General features: G+C 36.6%; 1 protein-coding gene across 1 annotated transcript; it reads left to right on the forward strand.

The window, feature by feature from the left end:
* The first annotated feature begins 1106 nt into the window (after positions 1-1106).
* LOC121430116 (WSC domain-containing protein 1-like) lies at positions 1107-10825 on the forward strand. Its single transcript, XM_041627394.1, has 4 exons — positions 1107-1494; positions 5823-6002; positions 7438-7629; positions 9533-10825. Exons 1-4 carry the CDS (start codon positions 1317-1319, stop codon positions 9919-9921), a joined length of 939 nt encoding a protein of 312 aa, XP_041483328.1. The 5' UTR covers positions 1107-1316; the 3' UTR covers positions 9922-10825.
* The last annotated feature ends 13442 nt before the right edge of the window (positions 10826-24267 follow it).

Consider the following 24267-nt stretch of genomic DNA (forward strand, 5'->3'; position numbering starts at 1 on the left):
AATAATATTTTAAATACGTGTTATCATTAATCTATTATCTTTTCTCATGTTACCTTGACTGGACCTCTAGGAAGAACAGAGCCATTATATCAATGGCTCTGAATAGAGTGATCCATCCGTATATTCTTATGTGCATGTTTATATATTTATATTTAATATCATATCTTGTGCAATGTATTTTATTGTGATTTTTATACGGTAAATAAAACCAAACCAAACCAAACCAATTCAACGAATGGGTTTGATTTAATTACTCAACGAAATTATCTCGATACGGATGTCCATCATGTGAGTTTACAACAAGACCGGTCAGACCGGTTGAGTTGCAGCTTACAACACCAGTAAGACCATTTAAACCAATAATAACAACTGCAGTAATCAAGACCGGTTTTCAGTTACAGTTCAAGGCCAGTGTAATTTTGAACTAGAATAATTTCAATCCGACCAGTATGCCCAGTTAGACCACTAAACCGATGTTCCAATATCCAGAAATACCAGTTGAAATTCTACTCGGTCATCTTACTGGTCAGTTGAAGGGGTTCTTCATTCTCGGAATAGTTGTCCACCCCCTACCCCTTTTCAGACCGGATCATGCGTGAATCTGATATACTCTACCGAATAAGAATAAGATATTTATTATATCAAACTCTATTATAAAAATTATATTTGAGACCTTTATATACCTATATAGGTCAGTGACTCACTATCGAACAGATATAGCTATAATGATGCTTGTCATCTTATAATGCTGTGTACTCCTGCGTGCTTGAGGACGGTAAGTGCAGATGATCCGTACTTGCGACGCAATTTTTTAAAATTCACCTGCAAATCAAATGTACGTGAGTGCCTGCAGTGAAGGGTTGCGAACAAGCCAAGACGGATGCTGCTGAATCTATTCAAGCAATACTTTAGAAAATAGTGGGATGAAATGGGAATTAGACATTGTAAAACTGGACTGAATGAGGAACACATTGAACCTGAATCTCGTTCAAGATCGTGTTACTAATAAGAAACTATTACAGAGGCGTATAGGCCTTCGTGGTGAAAGTCGATCAATCGATCGATATAATCCCTGCAGACGGTCGTGTACTGTACTTTTCTTTGCAAGTATAAGAAACCCTTTCACTATTGGGTATAGCATTTCTTGCCTGGAATATCGATTGGTCAGCACTGCGTGTATTCTTCAAGTGTGTTTGAATATCATATGCCCATTTCTTCGATATATACATCGTCACGATGTTGGTTTATTAGCATCTGGTGACCATTCGATTGACTATATGAATTATCCTAGAAGTCTACACATGTAGAAAGTCATTATGGATTACATATGGAACAAGGAGAGGGCAATATTTTTCGTGTTATTTTGTGGACTAACCATCTTCACTTTCTTCATTATTGAGGATGATCTTCAAACCAACATCAAACGTTCGAGAGATAAAAAACCGCCAAGGATTGGAGACTTCCTACAGAATACAACAGGGTCTAAACAGGAAGGTAATGCGTTCACGTATGATCGAACAACTAATTCATCTTTTAGTAATATCATTTAAAGAACAAGTCCTCCCTAACAAAAAGCTGATTGAAAAGAAAGAGAACAAATCAAACAAGCATAACACTGAAAATTTCATCAAAATCGGATGTAAAATGAGAAAGTTATAACATTTTATAGTTTCGCTTCATATATCTCAAAACAGTTATATGCACATCCTGTTCGGTATGCAAAGGAGGGGACCGATGGCATCACCCGCTCACTATTTCTTTTGTATTTTATTATATAAAATATGAAATAATTTGATTTTCCCCGTCATTGTCATGTGAAACAAAGTTTCATTCCTCCCTGGACACATGGAATTTCATTATTTTAACATTTTGTGGTTCAAGCAAGGGGTCCTAATTGTCAAATTCGTAATAATTGAAATATTGTATAATTCAAACAATAAAAAACAAACGAAATAGTGAGTGGGTGAGTGACATCATCGACTCTCTCATTTGCATATTACTGAATTGAGCATAGAACTGTTTTGTGAAAAATAAGCGAAACTTTAAAATGTCATATAACTTTCGTATTTTACATCCGATTTTGATGAAGTTTTTAGCGTTATTCATGTTTGATTTTTCTCTATTTAAATCAACTTCTGGGGTGAACTTGACCTTTAATATTTTCTCAATCAAAAACTCATAGGCCTACCCTTAGATGAACGATAACGTCATAATAAACATTCGAAAAATGCGCAAGTTGTTCATAAATTGAAAAATGATTAAAGCTATTTATGTCAAAGTGTTGATTATCACGGGCGACTGAAGGTTGATTTTTACCTTATGGAGGTCGTCGTATACATGGGGGTGTAAGATAAGATAAGTTTGATTTTATTTCTACTCGTTTAAAAATCCCAAACAGTTCAACGAATGATTTCCATTGGGGCCTTTTGAAACATAACATACAATTGACACATTAAAAACCAGTGTTTAACGAACAATATAAAATAAAAAAAAATATTAACATGACCGGAAATATCAATAACATATCATAGAGGGATGAAATTAAGATGAAGAGAAGGGAAAGAGAGGAGAGGAGGAAGAAAGAAAAAGATGAAGAAAGAAAAAGAAGATGAAGAAGAAATGATATACCGTTCACAAAAACATCAATGATATAAAAAATTAAATGCGGTTGCGTATCTATCGAGTAATTCAAATAAAACTGTGCATATTAATACAATGTAATAGTGAATGTGAACAAACAATTAAAATGTCAAGGACTGTAAGTCAAGGTATATTATTGTTTGCGTAATAGACAATCGAGCATAAGAAAATGAATACATGATTTATCCATGCTAATAACCGTGAATATAAACACATAAAAATGATTTTAAAAAAATCATAACAACTAAACACTGATCATATTATGAAGAAAACGATAAAACTTGATTGCTACTGAAAACTTCAAAAGTGATTGCAAATTTATGAGTACTAAGGCTAAATAAGTTGGGTCTTGATTTGTTTGTAGGAATTCACGAAGACCATACGTATTTCACTAACCAAATGATGCGAGCGCGAAGCGCAAGCTAAAATTCTTTGATAATCTGACCAGAAAAAGGGGACATCTTAAAGACTGTGTTTAGGTATTCGCGAAGAGCATCTCACCAGTCCACTAATGCGAACGTAAACACGGACTGGAAATATTTTGTGGAATTCTTTCCAAGGGCATTTGTAGGTTTACAGGGTCTTAAAAGAGATTAATGGGGCCCCCTTGGAAAATGGCCACAAATTTACAGAATGTCCACGGTTTCTTTAGACTTTTGATTCTCGATGATACAAGTGTCGATCAATTCTACCTTTCATGAAGTCTATTATCATTTCAATGATAAGTATGTAATATATAGCAATAACAAACATTAACAAATAACCCTTTGATATGAAAGACACCAAATAATTTTATCAATGATTGGTCTTTTACATAATTATGTTTAGTTTAATCCCTAATCCTTATGGTTTCCAAATGGAGAAAGATTGGTTATAAGGTGGGTTTTCTAACATGCAACAAGTATTATTATGCCAATGATACAGAACATCGTTTAGACGTCGTTTTTGGAAATATAAACCATATCATAAGGTAGTTTAATTTGTGCAAGGTTTTACGGTTTTAATCATCTACTAGTCTTAGTACCTCTCAAACACTTTAAGTATCTTACCATACGGCTGCAGAAAACATGTTACTTAGCAACTGGTACTCATCATGGGCGGGTAAACATGGTATACAATGTTCCTGGGTTGTTGTGATTAATGCTTGAATAGAAAATATGTGGTGGCTCATATAATCCTAAACACACTCTATAAGAGGGGTTCTAAAACTACGGCCCGCGGAGCTTCTCAATCCGGCCCGCGAGACTCTGCTGGGTTTTTTTAATCACTTTTAAGCCACAATATGAAATAGCTCAATATGATTACACTGTATAGCTCAATATGATTACACGGTGAGTCTTTTCGGGATCTGTCTACTTTCTTATTAGATGACCAGCGCTGTTCTCACCATGTTTGGATCTACATAAGCAGGCGCCAAAGTGTATTTTCCATAATGAACATAATGAATTAACTCATGCCGAAGTACCTTGACAGGGGCCGTACTGGAACGGTTTTCAAAATGGGGGGGGGGGGACCAGCCGGGCAAAAAAATACAATCACATATGGTCATATTTACGTTTTTGTACATGGTTTTGGAAAAAAGTGGGGTTGAATTAGCCCCCCGGCCCCTTCCGCGGCCCCTATTGACCATTGAACATTTGCATCAGTGCCTTCGTCTGGCAAGTACACCTTTCGTGCCAAGGTTCAAGCAACTTGTTGCTGACAGACTGTCACTTTTCCCATAATGAAAGTGACTAGGAGACCGACATCCTTGTTAGAGTCTACAACAGACATGCTCTATTATTCATTCTACTTTGACTACAAAAATACGGATACTTCAAGACATTATCATCTCCCCAATACCAGGTCTGTATAGGTACAATCCAGATTCCTTTTAGCAAAGTACTTCAATTTTGTTATTAAAGGGGAATCCAACCCAAATAAAAACTTGCTTTTATAAGAAAAAGAAAAATCATACAAGTCGATAGGTGAAAGTTTGATCTATATTGGACAAACAACAAAAAAGTTATGAATTTTTAAATGTTGTAAATATTGGTAATCATTATACCCATGGAGACTTCAAATTGGCCGCATATGGGATGTCATAGTGATGTAAGGCAAGGACTACTCTTCCATGTACTCCAATACATATTATGGCTAAAATGTCATTTTTCCAAAAAGTTTTATTTTAAATTGTATTTTTCGTTCATGAGGACATAAAACAATATACTGCCTGGATTATAGTTAGATCACTACCCCAGGGGAATGAGTACTTGGGAGAAAACCACAAATCCCTGATAATAAAGTACATGGCCTATGGGAAAGTTGTCCTTGCCCCTTGTCATAATTTACTTACCCAGTTGCCAATTTGAAATCTACATTCTATTAGTGATCTCAATTTTAAAGCAGCTATAACTTTCTTATTGCTTGTCCAATTTCTTTCAAACTTTCGCCATTCTATTTAATTTATTTTTGCCTTCCCAACACAACATTTTATGGCCAAGGCTGGATTCCCCTTTAATATTGACTCTCGCTGTTTTTGAAATCTTTTCTAATTTTGCCTGCTTTCCATATGAAACTGTTATAAATTTGTTGGATTAAATGCTCCCAAAATAAGGGCCAGATTGCACAAGAGAGCATCTAGGACCCCTACCGCAAGGGTCATTGCGCTTCGCGCACATTTTTTTTCTAAGTATCCACTTCATCCTTGCCCTTTCAGGTTTACTTGGAGTCTCATCTGACCCTTCAAAGAAAAAGTTTGAGAACCCCTGCTCTATAAGTATTGGTTATTGAGGAAAATGTTTACTTGCAACCGTTGCTTTAATTAATTTCTGAACTATTCTGAGTAAATTATAATGATCTGAACTATGATAAACAATTGTTTATATCGAAAAAGGTCTCTTAGCAACCGTTGCTATGAATAAATGGATCAAAACTGTTGTGATACAAAGAAATATACTTTAGATTAAAATTCATGTGAAATTGTTCCCCAAGGCCAATAAAGCTCAGTTACTATAGTCAATAGGTTACCTATAACCGTTGCTATGTTTGGGAAACTTACGTTGGCATTCCCTTCTAAACATGTAATGTTTAGGAATTAGGATAACTTACTCTACCTTTGTGCCAATTTTCATGCTTGAACCATTTTCTGAACATTTTTTTCACCAATCACCTAGACTCTCTTGTTCTTATCCTATATACAGATGTACCTGCAACCAAAGAGGGGTGCGAGGATACGCGTCTTATGCCGAGCAAAACCTTCCCAACTATAGCTCTTACCAGCTTCCCAGGTTCGGGCAATACGTGGGTCAGGCACCTCATCGAGACATCGACCGGATATGCCACCGGGAGCGTCTACAATAGCAGGATTCTCGCAAGCCAAGGTACTGATCCATATGCCCCATATCCGAGGGGCACTTGGGCACTCTTAACCTATAGTCTCCTCTGTCTATTACATTGAGATTCACCTCGTTATCAAAGGACAAGTCCACACCAATGAAACTATGTTGATTTTGATTAAATAGAGAAAATCCAACAAGAATAAGACTGAAAAAATTTATCTCTATGTAGGCCTAGAATACTGGTCGGTATGCAAATGAGGGGACTGATGACGTTATCCACTCACTATTTCTTTCGTATTTGATTGTATGAAATATTTTGATTTTTTTTTCCACTATCCTGTGAAACAATGTTTAATTCCTCCCTGAACATGTTGAATTACCATTGTTTTATGATTTCATGGTTCTGTCAAGTTGTAGTCTGTGCTGTCAAATCTGTAAAAAAAAGAAGAAATATTGTATAATTCAAACAATAAAAAAACAAAAGAAAACGTGAGTGAGGGATATCATCGACTCTCTCATTTGCATATCATCGAGTTGTGCAGATACATGTAAACTGTTTTGTGAAAAATAAGCGAAACTTAATTGAAAATGTCATAACTTTATTATTCTACATCCGATTTTGATGGGATTTTTCAGCGGTTCAATTGCCTGGTTCTCTCTGATGATATCAGTCAACATTTTTCTGGGGTGGACTTGACCTTTAACGTGAAACTTTTATTTTTTTTGCTTGCGTCTCTGATTTTATAGAGCAAAACCTCCATTCATGACATAATTATGGATCCACCCTTCCCACCGGAGGGACTGGGGGCCGATGCCCTTAAAATAACTAGGGATATATGAGACAAACTTCTCCTTCTTGTATTTATCAAGCCTTCGATTCAATGGTAGATCTTCATCAGGAGTAGGACTATAGTCACCTTGTCTGGAGACATCTCCGCGGTAAATTGCCAATTCGTCCACTGCCAATAACACGTCAACTCACCACATGGTCTACCTTCATTTGGTCTAATGCCATTCCGTCCATCAACATTTCGTCTAACAACCATTTGGTCCAACAACCATTGGTCCAATCATCACTTTGTCTAATCCCCATTTCATCTGTTACAAATAACCAGTTGGTCTATACCCATTTTCTTTTCATTCATTTTGAACAATAAACACTTAAGTTTATTTAGTATAAGGACTAAATGGCTGTTGGACAAACTGGTTGTTATACGAAATGGCATTATTCATCATAGTTAGAAACATTTTGAACAAACATGTTTTAAAGATGTTGACGTTGCTGGCCGTCCATAGTTGCATGTGATTGATCGGATCAACCGCAACTCTTTGTAGGACGGGGCCTAGATGGGTTTTTTGAAATCTTATTATCATCATTATCATGTGGTCTATGCTGGGGTTTTTTAAAAAAATGTTACTTCTATTCCCAAAATTCATGCATAAAATCCTTTTTTTTCATGAATTCCATTCACGACAGGTTTTATTGGTGAAAAGGAAGATTTCCGAATAGGAACGACCCTCACAGTGAAGACACACTGGCGACTGAAGGGTACAATGGTCGGTGCCGTGTTACTCGTACGCAACCCATATCGAGCTTTGTTGTCGGAATATAACAGAAGAAAAGGCGGGAAGACGGGACACGCCACCTTGGACGATTTCCAAAGTGAAGGTAAATTGTTGATATATTTGCAATCTCTATCATAATTCTAGTTCGACACCCAAATCTATGGAAAGCCAAGCTTGTCAATAATCGTCTGGAAGCATAATTATAATATCAGAGAGTTTTCGTTCGTGTTCAAGAACGCAAATTAAAAAAAATAAATAAAGCTAAATTTCTTGCTCTTTATGTATACTCACTTTCAACACTCTACCTCATATCGGCATATTTAGTTCGCAATAACCACATGCAAATGTTGTTTTCAGGGTTGAAATGTTCTGATTTGTTTATTGCTACATACATACGGTATATTTCGTAAATATTTTAAGTAAAATAAAGGCGACCGCACACCTTAACACTGGTCTGCGACCCGATTTCAGAATAAAAATGTAGTAGAATTTGATGCTAATATTGAGACTTGGAATATCTTACTGTGTCATGTTCTAAATCATCGTACAAACCTATGATCAAATTTGTGACTATGATATCACTCTTAGAATAAAAGCGAATATAATGTCTAGTCGTAATGACGTCATATCAGTCATACGATTGGCTACGATTTGAAACTAATTTGGCCTTTACTCCAAAATAAGGGTTTGCAATCTTTCACAATGGTTATAATATTATATCAATTTTAACTTCAAATAGAATGATTGTTTCATTCACATCTTCAAAAAATGAGCAAAATGCGATTTGTTCCAAAATCGGATCACGAACAGTCGTGTGCGGTGGCCTTTATAAGTTTATCGATTCATTTAAATCCCTCCCTGTTTTCCATTTTCATTTTCTTCTCTACTATCCCTTTTTAATTTGAATTAATTTATCTCACTGTAAAATGTTGCCTTATACTAAGTTTCATTATTATCATTATTATGTGATATTTTACCACGTGAAAATACTTTTGTAATCCAAAGCACAATTTAGTTGTCAAACTACGACGCATGGAGATTATTATGTACACTTATCAGCTTATTGTTTATATGTTTTTTTATTCGAAAAATTGTCGAAAATTGGTGAACCGGTAGAACAGTTTTGTCCTAAGTTTCGGAGCTGACCAAATATTGCAAAGGTGCATAGTCGGAATGGGGCAAGTCCGCGTACACACATTGATACACGAGTGTTGATCATAGAGATATAAACCAGTAATATATCTCTTTGGTGCTTATAAAGTTGATGAAAAAGAAGATTTGTCCATTGGATATTTTCATGTGTATGACAACCATGTCGTGATTAAAGTGTCTCAGTTAGTAATGATTGTCATCTATGGGTTGCCAAACTGGGGTGGGTTTCCACACAGTAAAAACTGTGGTGTTAACCGGAGGACCACACCAGTTATTTTACACCGGTGCTAAATTGGTGGTGTTAGTTTTACACCTATAGGTGTTATTACAACACCTGTGGTTGTTACATTTACACTCTTTGGTGTTATGTGCAATCTCTAGGGTGTTATTTTAACACCTCAGGGCGTGGTCCTCTATTAACACCAATTGGTGTCAGTTTTAACACCACAGTTTTTACAGTGTAGAACCATGTAAAAAACACCTTAATTTAAAGATTAGTGATTGTGATTTTTATTTGCATGGTAGCCCCCTCCCCCCTTTCACAAAAGTTCCGCGATCCCTACTCCTCATGCTAACTGCCGGCTACGAGAGTAGAAGACAAGGGCGGATCCAGGATTTTTCGAAAGGGGGGGGGGCAAATTTTCCCGAGGAAAAGTTTGACTAAAAAAAGTATTCACTTTCGAAAAAAAAAACCGTTAAAAAATGTCATTGTGCCTCTCAAGGGGGGGGGGGGTACGGGCCGGCTATGCCCCCCTTGATCTGCCATTGGTAGAAGAAACATTAACCAGGTGTTGACGTTATTATGTTCAATGTATAATACCACTTTTCATTTACTTTTTTTTTCTCTTGTGTAGATTGGCATAGATTTGTACAGAACTCATGCCGGAAATGGTTCGGACTTTCTGAATATTTCATTACGAGATGCGGTACCAAGGACGATACTTGCAAGTCAATGACGGTCGTGTATTATGAGCAACTCAAACTTCACGTCGCGGACGAGATGCGACGAATCCTCGCCTATCTCGATGTGCCGGTCGACGAGGAGCGTCTTGCGTGTACAGTTGCCAATGCGGAGGGAAAGTTTCACAGACACAAATCAAATACAAGTCTAGACCCGTTCACACAAGAAGAAAGGACTAGGATTGATGGATTTATTAAAGGGTATCTCGATTTAACCGACAAGTGGGACCTACCGAAGCCGCCGCCATCAGTCACGTCATATCCCACTGATTTGCATTTATGACATTATTTAAAGATGAATATTGTTTTTTCATTCTTTGCTCTCGTCTGTTTATTACGAAACGTTTATGAAAAGATTACTACAACCCGGTAATGCCGCATGGATGCATAATGCAATACCAATAATGTCGCAGAGTGCGACATTAGGGAAAATTCGCTCCACGTATACGTAGAGAGAATGTATTTGCATTGAAAATGCCGTCAAATGACAAAGATTAGCTGGAGGTCTTTGTCGCAAATTGGGAATCGGAACCGCGGTTTTGTGCTACCGAGTTCCAGAGCTGACGCAAAATTGCAAATGGGCCCTATATGTAGTTTGTCTAGAATGAGGGACTAAAATGCGGTCCTGATACACGGCCCGATCTGTAACAAGAGTTTATCATTTCTGCGGATCCTTGAAATTAATTTGTCGAGATAACGAGACGCATTATCTCACCAAGTAGACTCATGAAAAGTTTTATATAAACATAGAGAGCACTGGCGGCTCCGGGGGGGGGGGGGCACACCCAAACCCGTGCCACCCCCTCCCCCGAGAGGCATTAAAATGTCGTTACAAGCGTGCCACTTTTTTCTGCTTGTCGAACCAAACCCATTGTCAAATTTTCCGTGGACGAAATGACCTGAAATTACGGTGAACATGGTGAAAACCTCCCTTTTTTGCTGGTCAATTTCTTCTCAGGACCCCCCCCCCTTTGGGAAATCCTGGATCCGCCACTAACAGCGAGATACGTTATCTTATCATGTTAATTATAAAAAGTAAACAGCGGGATTTATTTTCATATCCACAGCATGCGCTTACGAGTATGAGTTTGCGGTCCCAAAATCTGAAACCATACCCTTTAAAAACAAATCAGTAAAAAAATACTAGTTAATAGGGTCAGCTTGGTGCAACTGTTATTCTAGTCATATTTGACTATTTTCTAAACATATTTTACTAGAACAGAGTTATTTCTGACTAGAATATATGTCGGAAATGTGACAATCAGTGATTGCCATATTGCTCCCAGCTGACTACTGGTCTAGTCAATTTGAATTACCCTTGAGAACGCGGCCTGGAGTCGTTTCCAACTGGATATCGTGCCTGCACGCGGCTGTGGATAAATACATAAAATTAAATTTTGCTGTTTTACTTTTTATGTTTCAACATGGCCAGATCTCTCCACCGACGTTGACATACAACGTTTCCTAAGTCGACTCGTTCCTCGTCATGTTGACGTTAATTTTTTGTTTGTCGACTTGACGATTTATCCTATGTTTCAAACATGAATCCTTTCATTTTATTGTGATGAATATTCATAATTTGCAGTTCCCATACCTTTGTTTGTATATAATATTTATCGTTGCTTTTTACTCATTGATCTTGATGCTAATCATTGTATGTATAGAAATGAAATGATAAGAAATAAATATAAAGATCGTTTCTGTTTTATCTGATATCTGATAATTATTTTGGTTTCTCTTATTTCGTAGATATATATTTTTGGCATCCACGTCTAAAAACAAAATACTGTATTTAAAGAAAAAAAAACCAACAACTTCTATTCGAGCAGTATAATAAGTCTAGCTGTGACAGCAGCCTGTCAAAGGTCAAGTTCATCTCCAACAAAATGTTGATTTGAATAAATATTTTTTTTAAATCAGACAAGCATAATGCTGAAAATTTAATCAAAATCGTATGTAAAATAAGAAAGTTATGACATTTTAAAATTTCGTTTATTTTTCACAAAACAGTGATATGCATAACTCAGTGACATGCGTACAATGCTAATTCCACATGTTCAGGGAGGAGTTAATCGTTGTTTCACTTGACAATGTGGAGAAAATCTGAATATTTCATATAATAAAATACAAAAGAAATAGTGAGTGGATGACGTCATCAGTCTCCTCATTTGCATACTGTCCAGGATGAAATTATGCGAAACTTTAAAATGTCATAACTTTCTTATTTTAAATCCGATTTTGATGAAATTTTCAGTGTTATGGTTGTTGGATTTTTTTTTCTTTTTATTCATATGAACTATTTGTTGGGGTGGACTTGACCTTTAATAAGCGCAAATGAATATAGTGGGGAGTCGTAAAGCGAAGATCGCCCTCTATCGATTAATGTTGCACCTCAATGTGCGTGATGTTAATATACAGACCATGATGGGAAATGCGAGAGTTTCTGTATTTATAGGCCTATTGATAAATCAACAGTGTTGGCAATATCTTTTCATACGATTCATAAGGTTTAATCTAAAACAAAACAAAAAATTACATGTAATCAAACATGTCAAATATGAGGGGTCCACACTTGACAAGCTTTGCTTTTTAGTGGGCCAATGCCTTTTTCCAACATATCTTGCATATTGTTATTATCAAATTGGAAATATCATCTTCTGTATCAGGTGTATAATCTTTATATTTGGTTTATTTGAATATTTATGTCATTTATATTTTCTGATGTTATGTTTTATTTATTGTAATTATTGCATTATAAATTTTGTTGGAAAAATGAATAAATGAATGAATAAATGAAAATAATCTTCAAACTTCCATGGCAGACCATGTAGGACCTGATCATACAGCGCCCGATAGAGCGCCAACTATCTTAAAATGAAGTTATTTGTATTCATACACAGTGCTGAATACAGCTCACATATGTTATTATTTAAAGGGAAGTTCACCCTTACAAAAAGGTTTATCGTAAAAATAGCAAATAAAATAATATTGGTGGAGGTTTAAGGGAAATCGATCAAAGATCAGGAAAAGTAATTAGAATTTTGATTTTGTTCATTCATGAGCGAGCAGCTTCCCCATATATAAAAAAAAATCAAGGAAATGTCATTTTCTTTAATAAAAAAAAAAATAAGTAAAATGGTTCTATTGCACCTTTAGTATATCAACCGACAAATAATTTCACACCCTCTCTAGAAATAAAATGAAAATTTGTATTCATCATGAATCTTGAATAAAACGAAATTTGTGCATTTTTTAATTACATAACACATGGGGCAGCTGCGCGCATATGACGTCACAAAGCTTAAATTTCTGATAATTTTCTTAACTTTCCTCAAAAAAAGGAAAAAATTTGTAAGATCTCATACACCAAATGTCGATTTCTTTTTATTTTAGAAAATACATGTAAGATTACGCAGTGCAGTAAGGTTAAATGTGTTCTGAGACTCTGCCGTAGGAACCTTTTTTAGGAGAAATTTTCTGACAATATCCTTTTTTTCATCCTTTTCCCCTGTTCCTCGTTTCTCTCTTCACTATTTTCAAAATCATGTAGGGGGTGGACCCCTTGCCCCTATTTTCAATTGGTCTAATGCAAAGTCGTCCAATTACCAACTCGTCTACTATCATTTGGTCTACCCACTTCGTCCACTATTCACATTGGTCTAATTGCCATTTCAGTCACTCATCATTTAGTCTAATAACCAGTTGGTCAAATGGGCATTTAGTGCATACCACTTAGTCTAATCGGACTAAGTGTCTAATTGGCTAAATGAATGAAAACAAAATGGGTTTTAGACCAACCGGTTATGAGACGAAATTGTCATAGACGAACTGGTCCTTCGACGAAGAGATGATTGGACCAAATCCAAATGGTTGATTGATGAAATGTTGAAAGTAGATGAGTGGGCGAGTTGGCAATAGACGAACAAGCAATTTACCCCCCCCCCACACACACACACACACCCGCACTGGCAATTTGGCCGCCCCTTTCCCAGTCTCGTTTTATAGCGTAATTATTACTTACGTGATCCCAGCACAGACGATTACTCTTGAGATGGCATGTCATCAAAACCTACCGAGTAAAAATAATTTACGACTGGGAAGGGAAAAGCTTTGCACGAGTCTTTTTTATGTCCCCAAACACACTGGCGGATTCAGGGGGGAGGGGCACATCCGGCCCGTGCCCCCCCTTTTTTAGAGGCATAATACAAATTTGTAATGTAAATATGTCCACTAAATGCTTAGTATTGTTGTTGTTATTATTGTTAGTCTTCTCTCCAAGCTCCCCACGGTATCACTTTTTTCTTTAAATTTCATTTCATTTTTTTCATTTCATTTTTCATTTCATTTATTGGTATTTGTAACATTTTTCATAACAAAATTCTGGACAAGAAAATACATATCTGAAACTTGACATCAAGATAATGAATAATACTTTTGTATATAAATCCTCAAACATATCTTACATAAATGAAAATCATTAAGTGGTATTTTCTGTTACACAATAAATAGGATGGTTGCAAGGGTCGTCACAAAAGCAAAGCTTGAAAACGTAACAACCCTGTAATATCACGTTATGAAATTATACTACATCATTGCTGTTCCTTTTCATACATTTATCATCAAATTTTAGTTATTTTGAATTGTTATCAACCAGTACGCCATTTAATTCTGTTTATTTCAAAATCTTAAAATTGAAAAATATTTGTCCTTTATTTTATTTAGGGATGGAGTGGTGGTCCTGCACTGCAGGTTCTCACTCCACCCACCCGGCGATAATTATCATCCTTTTGGTAGTCTGGTTTATCTAATTATATTTAGTCTGATTTGGGCTTGGTATAATTTACAAATTAAAAAATCGTGCAAAAAAACTTTCAAAAGAAAAAAGATAAACATCTAATTTCACAAAGGCCAATTATTGATTTGAGTATGTATTGAACATGTTTTAGAGTTAAACATGGAAAATTGTTAACCATAATATCTTGTTTTAAATTTTTGTTAACTATATCTGTAAGGGCCTCTATATTACTATATATATATATATATTATATATATATATATATTTCAATGTAATTGCCCATAACAGTTTTTATTATAGTTTTTTTGTTATGTGTGGATTTTAATCAATAAATTTGGAAACTACAGTGTATGCTGTTTTAAGTCTGCCCCCCCCTTTGGAAGCGAGGACTTTTTTGCTCGTTAAATTTTCCGTGGACGAAATGACACTAAATTTTGGGTGAAAACTTGTTTTTTGCTTGTCAAATTTTTTCTCGGAAAATGTGCCCCCCCCCTCATTTGGAAAATCATGGATACGCCCCTGCCAAAACGAACACGAGTAATGTCCCGTGTATGGTCATAATTACCAAGGCGTGCTCGCTTTCTCTTTAATAAGCATGATCAATTCGGATAGAAGCATGGAGTAATTCAAAATAATGAAATACTTAATGGGGGGGGGGGGGTTGGACGGTCAACGTCATTTTTCATTGAAATTGATTTTGTTTAGCTGAAGGAAGGAGAGTATACGAACTGACATATTTCATACATGACTTGAAAACGAGACATTTCAATCACAATTATAGTTCCCATGAAGAGCATGGGCCTATGTATTTCATTTTGCTGGCTATGCGAGCCCGAAGTCCGAAAGATTTTTTTTTATTTGACGTAGTAAACTAGAAAAAGGTTTGTTATTTTGTCAATTTTCGCCTTCCTCTTATTCAAGTCATTATCTTTCTCATTTTTTTATCCGTTAATTTCTTATCTTTTTCATATCACTTTTCTCTCGTTTAATCTATTTTCTATTGATTTGCAACGCCAATAGTGACTGTAGCCTCGTGCCCACCCTCCCCCTCCCCCGGACCCGCCTATCTATGGCACTCCCTCCTCTATTTTCGTGAAGGAGGAAGAAAGGCTATTAGAACTCCAGATTCGCAAATTTCTCTTTTACACTCTCTCTTTCGGCCCATCTATTTTTTTTATTCCCCTTAGTGCTTTAGTTCTTTCTTTATTCTCTTTCCATTCTTTTCCCTTGTGTCTTCCTTTATTCCCCCCATCTCCCCATTCTCCATGTGATTCCCGTTATTAAATTTGACACTCATCCCTACTTTGACTGATCCCACAAAATTTTAAATCCATAAAATTGTCAGAGCGGCTTTTAATCTCTTAAAGCCCTTGGTCCAATTAAATTTAACTCAAGTAATCATTATCTTCCTATCAATACTCGTTTAGATTTTACAAGAAATTCAAGATACACAAACGGTAACTTTGGCTCTATATACACACTGTAAAAACTGTGGTGTTAAAACTGACACCAATTGGTGTTAATAGAGGACCACACGCTGAGGTGTTAAATAACACCCTAGAGATTGAACATAACACCAAAGAGTGTAAATGTAACAACCACAGGTTATGTAATAACACCTATTGGTTTAAAAATAATACCACCAATTTAACACCGGTGTAAAATAACTGGTGTGGTCCTCTATGTTCACCGGTTAACACCACAGTTTTTGCTGTGTAGTGTTTACACATCTAAAGTAGATACTGTATATGCCAACATATTAGTCTCCATTAATTTGACCTCATGAATACACTGATAATGACAACCAGTGCCAGTTTTCGTCCAACTATTCACTCCTTCATTAATGTAATCACCCCCCCCCCCCTCCTTTCGGTATTCTATTGTATTTCAAATGACTTTCTGATACGTTTCACGACAGACCCTCGTTCTTTGAATAAATCAACTCCATGCTCCGATACGCCCCTCTGCGACTTCCAACTGCGCCCCCTCCCAACTACATGGGCGGAAATCCTAGGGGGACAGGGGGACGCGTACCCCTACTCAAAATAGTAGCCGGGGCCACAATATTAAATGTCTCCCTGCTATTTTTGATATTTTATGATGGAAAGAAATACATCATTCAAAATCGAAATAAAACATGTATTTTGGATGAGATGACCTTACTTTTGGGGTGATAACCTTCTTTTTTCGCTTGTCAAATTTCCCAGCCTCTTGCCCCCTACATTTGGGGAGAGATTTCCGCCCTTGCCCAACTACCCCACCACCCCTCTCTTTTGATATTACCCCCATTACTCCTCCAAGCTATGGGTCTGAACTCTTCCTGCTCGTTTCATTAACTCGCTTCGTGTTGACAAATTTGCTTGCAGACTTATTCGAGTGTATCGAACTGTAAACGATACCTGGAGAGGCGTGTACCTTCTACTACACAGATCATCAACATCTTAGTCCATTGTATACGATCCCCGACTGATCTATCATGTCTGCCGACGCAGGACGGATTCAAGAACATTGTAAATATATCATAATCATAAATGGTTCAATAAATGCCGCAGAAATAAAATCGAAGATTTTAAAAGGAGCATAGCTCTATAAGAAATGAAAAGTAAAGTCATATATACACCCCTCAGAAAAAGTTTGGAAATCTGACTTTGATCGATAATCCCTCCTCGATTTTAGTAAGTATGAATGTGTGATTGATACAAATGAAAAGAGCATTTAATTCTCTTTAAAATGATACCCTACATGATTATGGTTCACATGGAGGTACAATGCCTTAAAATGTGGGTCAAGGTCAAAATTAAAAAGTAGCAAATTGACACAATATTGAAAGTCACTGTTATTTTTTTTCCCGTGGTGATGAGTGAGTTTAGCGATTTCTTTTGTTTTCATGCACCTTAACATCAACATTACATGGAGATATGTGACATGGTTTTGAGTCATGGTTTGAAATACCCATGCATGTTTGTTTGTTTTGTGTTTGCTTGTGCAGAGGACAGAGGTGTGCTGATTCCATGTTATTGTTGCTGTTAAGGTGCATGAAAACAAAAGAAACCGCTGAGAAGCTCAATCATCACCACGGAAAAAAAACGAACAGTGACTTTCAATATTGTGTCATTGCAACTTTTGAATTTTGACCTTACCCCCCACATTTCTAAGCATTGTATCTCAATGTGAACCATAATCATTTCATGAAGTGCATCATTTTAAAGAATATTAGATGATATTTTGAATGATATCAAAGATGCATTGTGCAAATATGGGAGTTATTAGAAATTAATGTTCAAACTCAGATTTCCAAACTTTTTTGAGGAGTTATAATATATTATATATATATAATGCCCGTCAAATGACAAAGTACATCTGGGAGGCCATTGTCGATAATTGGTGAACCAGAATAGCAGTGCCGTCGTATATAAGTTTCGGAGATGACGAAAATTGCAAAAATGTCGTTTGTCAAGAGTCTTGGGGACCGTTTCATGAAAGTTGTCAGCACTGTAAGATGTCTTTCTCCGACGGTTACTATAGTAACAGTCAGAGGCCAGAGTTTCTCAGCCAATCAAAAGCAAGGATTTCACTGAAATAGTCAGCAATGACAATGTAGTCAGTGCTGACAACGTTCATGAAACATCCCCCCCCGGACGAAATTGCTCTTTTTTCATCCAAAAATTTTTCGACAGGAACTCCTTGGTTTCTCTTTGTCATGAAGGGTAATCGACAATACATTTTCTGTGTTCTTAAATTCGTTTTGCTTCACGCTGCAAAACCTCTCTATTGTCAAGAATTTTGAAGTCTGTCGTCTTTTTCATTGGCACATGGAGAAAATATACACCATGTGAGTAACACAAAAATTGACACCTCACAAATCCCCAATTCAAGGGGGGAGGGAATATGTCATGAACACATACTCATTATATGGTCTGAAAGAGTAGGTTCTCCCAAATAATTTAATACCATATTTGTATGGTATCCTGGATGATCAGGACTCGGGAGGTATTCTTTGCAGTGATGTTAATTTTGATTTACGCCAGATTAAGGAAAGACTGCAATGAATGATCCCGATGCCAATGAATATGCATGAGATAGTAAACACATTTGCAAATCCGTTTTCAATGAAAACTTACTTGAGAATTGATACTAAAATGTGTTTATTATCCCCTATCATAACATAATTTGTTGAAAATATATTTTAATGTATTTTAATGCAACCTAGCTTGTAGGATTATGAAATCATTGACAACAGTCATGCCTTACTTTGGTGCAAATTAAAGATTACATCACTATAATTATAAAAGAATAACACCTGTTTATCCTAGCGTTATCACATATACCACACAAATATGGTATCAAACTATTTGGGAGTGTATACTCTTCCGAGTCATATATAATGATTATCCGTTCATGACATGTTTTTGTCTTAAATTTGGGATTTTTGGAATTTTGAGGTGTCAAGTTTTTGACACGGGTATAGTGTCATGAGTTTACTCATCATGTTTATGTATAACAGATGGGCTCTTCTATAGGCAGGGTCACGGCTACCAGCTGTATTACGTTTTTGTCATCATGATCGACATAATCAACATCATCATCGTCGTCATCATCATCATCTTCAACCTCATCATCTTCGTCATCGTCATCTTTATCATCATTATCATCATCGTCGTACTCGGTAGAAGCAGCAGCACAGTTGTTATTGTTAACATTATTCCTTTCCTATTACATGTATTATGTATGTAATTATTGATGAATATGAGTATTCCCTTTATTCAATTTGTCCATTCATTCTCTCGGTAATTTCATCCATCATTCATGGGTAATGTCAAACCCACTGGCGTACAGATGGGGGGAGGGTGTGGGTCCGCGCCCCCAAATGTTCCACGGCCGAGAAAAAGCAGCAGAAATGTATATAAGATGTTATTTCATCTTCTAAGAATTATATCAAAATCTATCACAAAATTAGGTTTTTGCTTGCTTGCTCGCTCGGGACTTTTAAGAATTCTGTCACACACAATCATTTATGTTTAGCGAGCACATTTTTATTCATTTATCATTAATATTATTATTAACATTATCATTTATTTTTTTTTGGGGGGGAGGGAGGGGGTGGCACATATTCAACGCTACTGTTCAAAGCTAACGTTCAATTTCAGTTAAGGTCAGTTAGTTGTAAAGAAAGTTCTCAAATCTGTTTTATATATGAACATAAAATAACAAACTTTCTAGACCAAAATCTAGACCAAAAGCTTCATTATCTTGTTGTACTATCGATTGTTCCGCTGAACTACGTTGGCTATAAACATACCTAGTAATAGCCAAATAGCAGAAATAGTGTAATAAAGAAAATCACGAGAAAGGACGGTTAAGGCCTTTCCCTGTCGAATTCAGACCAGTCCCACATATTTTTTTTTGTCATGAGGGTGTTCATGCACTAGCAGATCTAGGGAGGGGGGGGGGCACTGCCGGCCCGTGCCACCCCCCCTCCGTGAAATATGCCGTTCTAACACAAGTGTTTTTTTTTGCATGTGAGTGTGTGTGTGTGTGTCTAAGAGAGCGAGAGAGGGGGGGGGGAGGGGCGAGGCAACAAAGGGAAGAACATGAAGATAATTTATTCAAAGAAAGAGGCTCTATCGTGAGACGTATCAGAAAGCTAATCAAAAGGGAATTCGGAAAGGATCTAGTGGCGCATGACACGATAAGATAACTGAATCATTCAATAGTTGGACGAAAACGGGCACTAGTCTCTTACCAGCAGGAGCGGATCCAGGATTTTCCAAAGGGGGGGGGGCAAATTTCTCGGAGGATATTTCATGGGCGAAAAAAATTTGACAAGCAAAAAAAAAAGAGGTCTTCAACCATAGGAGCGCCTTGAGCACCTAACAAGGTGGATATGTGCGCAATATAAATACCCTATATTATTATTATTATTATTATTAACCACAAATAAGGTTATTTCGTACCGGAAAAAAAATCGACAAGCGAAAAAAAGGTCTTCAACCACAAATAAAGGATATTTCGTACCGGAAAAAAATTGACAAGCGAACCCCCCCCCCCCTCATGATTTTCAACCCCAAAATATAGAAATTATGGGGTTGTCGTATCAGAAAAACTTACAAACCAAATAAAAAAAATGGGTCTTCAAGATCAAAAGAGGGGGCCCACCTCTGTTTTCATGGCATTTTCACATTAAAAATTTTAATATGGCTTCTGAAGGGGGGGGGGGTGCCCCCCCCCTGGATCCGCGCCTGCTTATCATTATATTCATGAGGACAAATGGTAATTATACTGGTAACTTTTGCAGTGAGTTGTTGGATTCAGAGAAATGCGTTGAAGTACTTTTATATATATATATATATATATATATAGGCATAATTATATTCATCTACTTTAGATGTGCAAACACTATGGAGCAAAAAAAAATCTAGTTGCCGTTTGTTGATCATGAATTCGATTTGAATTGTAAATGAGCACTAATAAAAAGAACATTTTGAGTTTAGTTAACTTGCAAAATAATGTTTTATGAACGGACAAAGGGTTTCCAAAATAATGAGCCACTTTAGCAATGTTATGGATTGAATAATTGGGATATTAAAAGGAGGTATATTCAAATGAAATAAAAAGAATCACGATGGATAGAATCTAGAAAAAGAGTGGAAGGGGTGCTCTATACGTTATACACGTACCCATGGGTGCACAGCAAAAACTGTGGTGTTAACCGGTGTACATAGAGGACCACACCAGTTATTTTACACCGGTGTTAAATTGGTGGTGTTAGTTTTACACCTATATGTGTTATTACAACACCTTTGGTTGTTACATTTACACTCTTTGGTGTTATGTTCAATCTTTAGGGTGTAAGTTTAACACCTCAGGGTGTGGTCCTCTATTAACACCAATTGGTGTCAGTTTTAACACCACAGTTTTTACAGTGTGGCAATCTCGAGGGAGGGGGGGGGGGGGGGGGTCACTAAAAATTTCGAATTTGGAAAGCAGCATACATGGGCGAAAGTTGTCCCCCCGGAAAAATCTCACAAAATAACCCTTGTCATCATGTCTTGGTGTAAAATACAAGAACGACTAAAGGGACAATAATTCAATTGGAGCGGGTATGGTTTTCCGATGTGAAAACAGAAGGTATTTCGATCTCTACCTTTAAACCTTCTACGCTGTGTGTGTGTCGTAAGGACCACTTCTTGACTTCGATTGCTTAATCAGTGCATATCATCAAAGAGCGAGAGAGGGAGAGAGAGAGAGAGAGAGAGGGGGGGGGGAGGGGGTAGGTAGAAACGTTGGTTAAATGTTTTTCTCGTTAATTCTTTCACGTTTCACCCCCATTCTTGTTCTTCACCTCTCCCTTTATAACTCATCCTTTTTTTTCTAAATTAACCCTTTCCTTTCTCGCCTCACCTGGGATTCTTTTTATCCAGTTTGGCACTCTGAATACTCGAAAATTCCGCATACATTCGTAATTCCGAAGGTTCGTTAGTCCGAAAACGAAATGAGGTTCGTAATTCCGAAGGTTCGTTAGTCCGAAAACGAAGTGAGGTTCGTAATTCCGAAGGTTTGATAATCCGAAAAAAATGAGGTTCGTAATTCCGATGGTTCTATAGTCTGATAACTAAATGATTAACGAACCTTATTTCGTTTTCGGACTAATGAACCTTCGGAACAACGAACCTTATTTCGTTTTCGGATTAACGAACCTTCTGAACATCGAACCTTATTTCGTTTTCGGATTATCGAACCTTCGGAATAACGCCACAAATGTTCGGATTAACGAACCCTTTTACGTTTTCGGATTAACGAACATCGAGGTTTAGGCAATTTACGTGTTTCGGAATTACGAAATTTAGGAATAAAGAACCTTCGGAATTACGAACCTTCGTTATTACGAAGTGTAACCCTAAATTCATACCTACATAATCATCTCACTACTGTAAACCCATAACAAGATCAGCATTGTCAAAGTGACTTTTCAATCTTTAGAATTAAGCTTTTTAGCTTTATGTATTTATCCTAATCCTATCAAGCATTATGAATTGGTATATCTCATATGTATATGATGCATTTGTTAATATAAATTTGGCAAATAAAACAAATGAATAGACAAACAAACAAACAAATTTCTGAACAATTGGTCGGTTACTGAAACAGTAAGAATTAAACGCTACTCAAATAATCATTTTTATTTCTATCAATGCTCATTTACATTTCTAATCGAAATCAAGAAAAATAAACGCCAACTACAGAATTTGGGTCTAAAGTGTTTACATATCTAACGTAGATGCCTTGATATGCACAGTGCCTCAACGTATTCCTCTGAATTCAACAATTCACTACATTCTACCATTATAATTCATTATTTATAGGATTGCTTCCATTATTTTGACCTCATGAATATGCTGAAAAAGAAAGACTAGTGCCCGGTAAGTTGCCTGCGACTATTCAATCATTCATTAATCTAACCATGCCATAGGCCCCTCTACTTTCAGTATTCCCTTTCGAATGACTTTGTAATTATACGTCTCGGGATAGGGCTTCGTTCTTTGAACAAAACAACTCCATGTTCTCATACTTTCCTCTTGGCGCCCCCCCCCCATTCCTCCCCCTCCCCCTCTCTACTTCTCTTTAATTCATTCTCAACAGCTTGCTTCTGTTAATAGTGATAGTGGTGCACTGGCACTGCATGGGAAGAAGGGGGGGGGGAGGGTCCCTAAAATCTCCGGTCCATGAAAGGGAAAAAAATATAGTATTCCTTTCAAACCTTTTTCGTATAACTGTTTGATCTCTATCATAATTGGCCACTTATATAGCCACCCCTTTAACAAAGATCTTTGACCACTATACGCATCTGTTTAACCCATCTTTCACATCTCTTTTGTTCAAAGAACAAAGCCCTTATCATAGTGTTGAATTTATTATATGTTACAAGTAAGTCTGCAGAGTGTAATAGGGTGTGTGTGTATGTGTGGGTTTGGGTGCTTTTGTGTTTCTGATGAGGATTGGGACTTTTAAAGGTTTATTTCTTGTATATTTTGCATATTATGTATTTTATAATTTGTATGTATTTTGATCAACAGGGCCCATTTGCAAGCCAGCTTTTCATCTTTGTTAATGTTTTTTATCGTGTATAGCTGAATTGGTTACCCTGTATAAAGATGTGAAGTAAATAAATAAATAAATCTCTTTCTCTCTTAAACTTCGGGTACCCCCCCCCCCCTGTACATCTTTCTTGCTGCTTAACATCATTTAAAATATAAAAACAGACTTTTAACAATAATAATATTCTTGCTGAGTTTCATAATATTGCATAGAAGCACGGAAGGTCTGTACGAAGTCTATTTCAAATAGATAGGGGCCGTACTGAGATATAAAACCATCCAACTTTTAATTCGCATGAATAACCTTTGCGCACATTTTGACAGGATAATCGAATATTAAAGCATGATAAAAATATCAATGTATTTGAAATGTTGAATTTCATTTTAAAAAGGTGTTTTTTTTTTCATTAAATTATTTTCACACCAAGAAAGACGTCAGTTATACAGACCCCAACATGTTTTGTTATTCGTAATTATATTATTACATGTATGTCAGAGCTGTCCTAGATATGTCTTCGTGAAAAAAGTATGGCCATTTTCATCAGTTTTCTAGATAAATGCCCATGGGGCACATACATTGTCCCAGACTTTATACCCATGTTGCCCTTTCAATCATTTCCAGTACAACAGTTATAGTCTCCAATTCAGACTCCATCAATCAGCAGAAGCCTTCCCCGAATCTCACATCACGCCGAGACGTAAATACCTCACGCTTTCCATCACAACAGTGTCTCAATAA

The sequence above is a fragment of the Lytechinus variegatus genome, chromosome 16 (genome assembly GCF_018143015.1).
Source record: "Lytechinus variegatus isolate NC3 chromosome 16, Lvar_3.0, whole genome shotgun sequence".
Lineage (NCBI taxonomy): Eukaryota > Metazoa > Echinodermata > Echinoidea > Temnopleuroida > Toxopneustidae > Lytechinus > Lytechinus variegatus.

Bases quoted from the DNA above. Each gene is read 5' to 3' on its own strand.
- LOC121430116 (XM_041627394.1), top strand. From the start codon at position 1,317: ATGGATTACATATGGAACAAGGAGAGGGCAATATTTTTCGTGTTATTT. The intron at 6,003-7,437 runs GTACTGATCCAT...CATTCACGACAG, and splicing joins CAGGATTCTCGCAAGCCAAG to GTTTTATTGGTGAAAAGGAA. The intron at 7,630-9,532 runs GTAAATTGTTGA...TCTCTTGTGTAG, and splicing joins GGACGATTTCCAAAGTGAAG to ATTGGCATAGATTTGTACAG.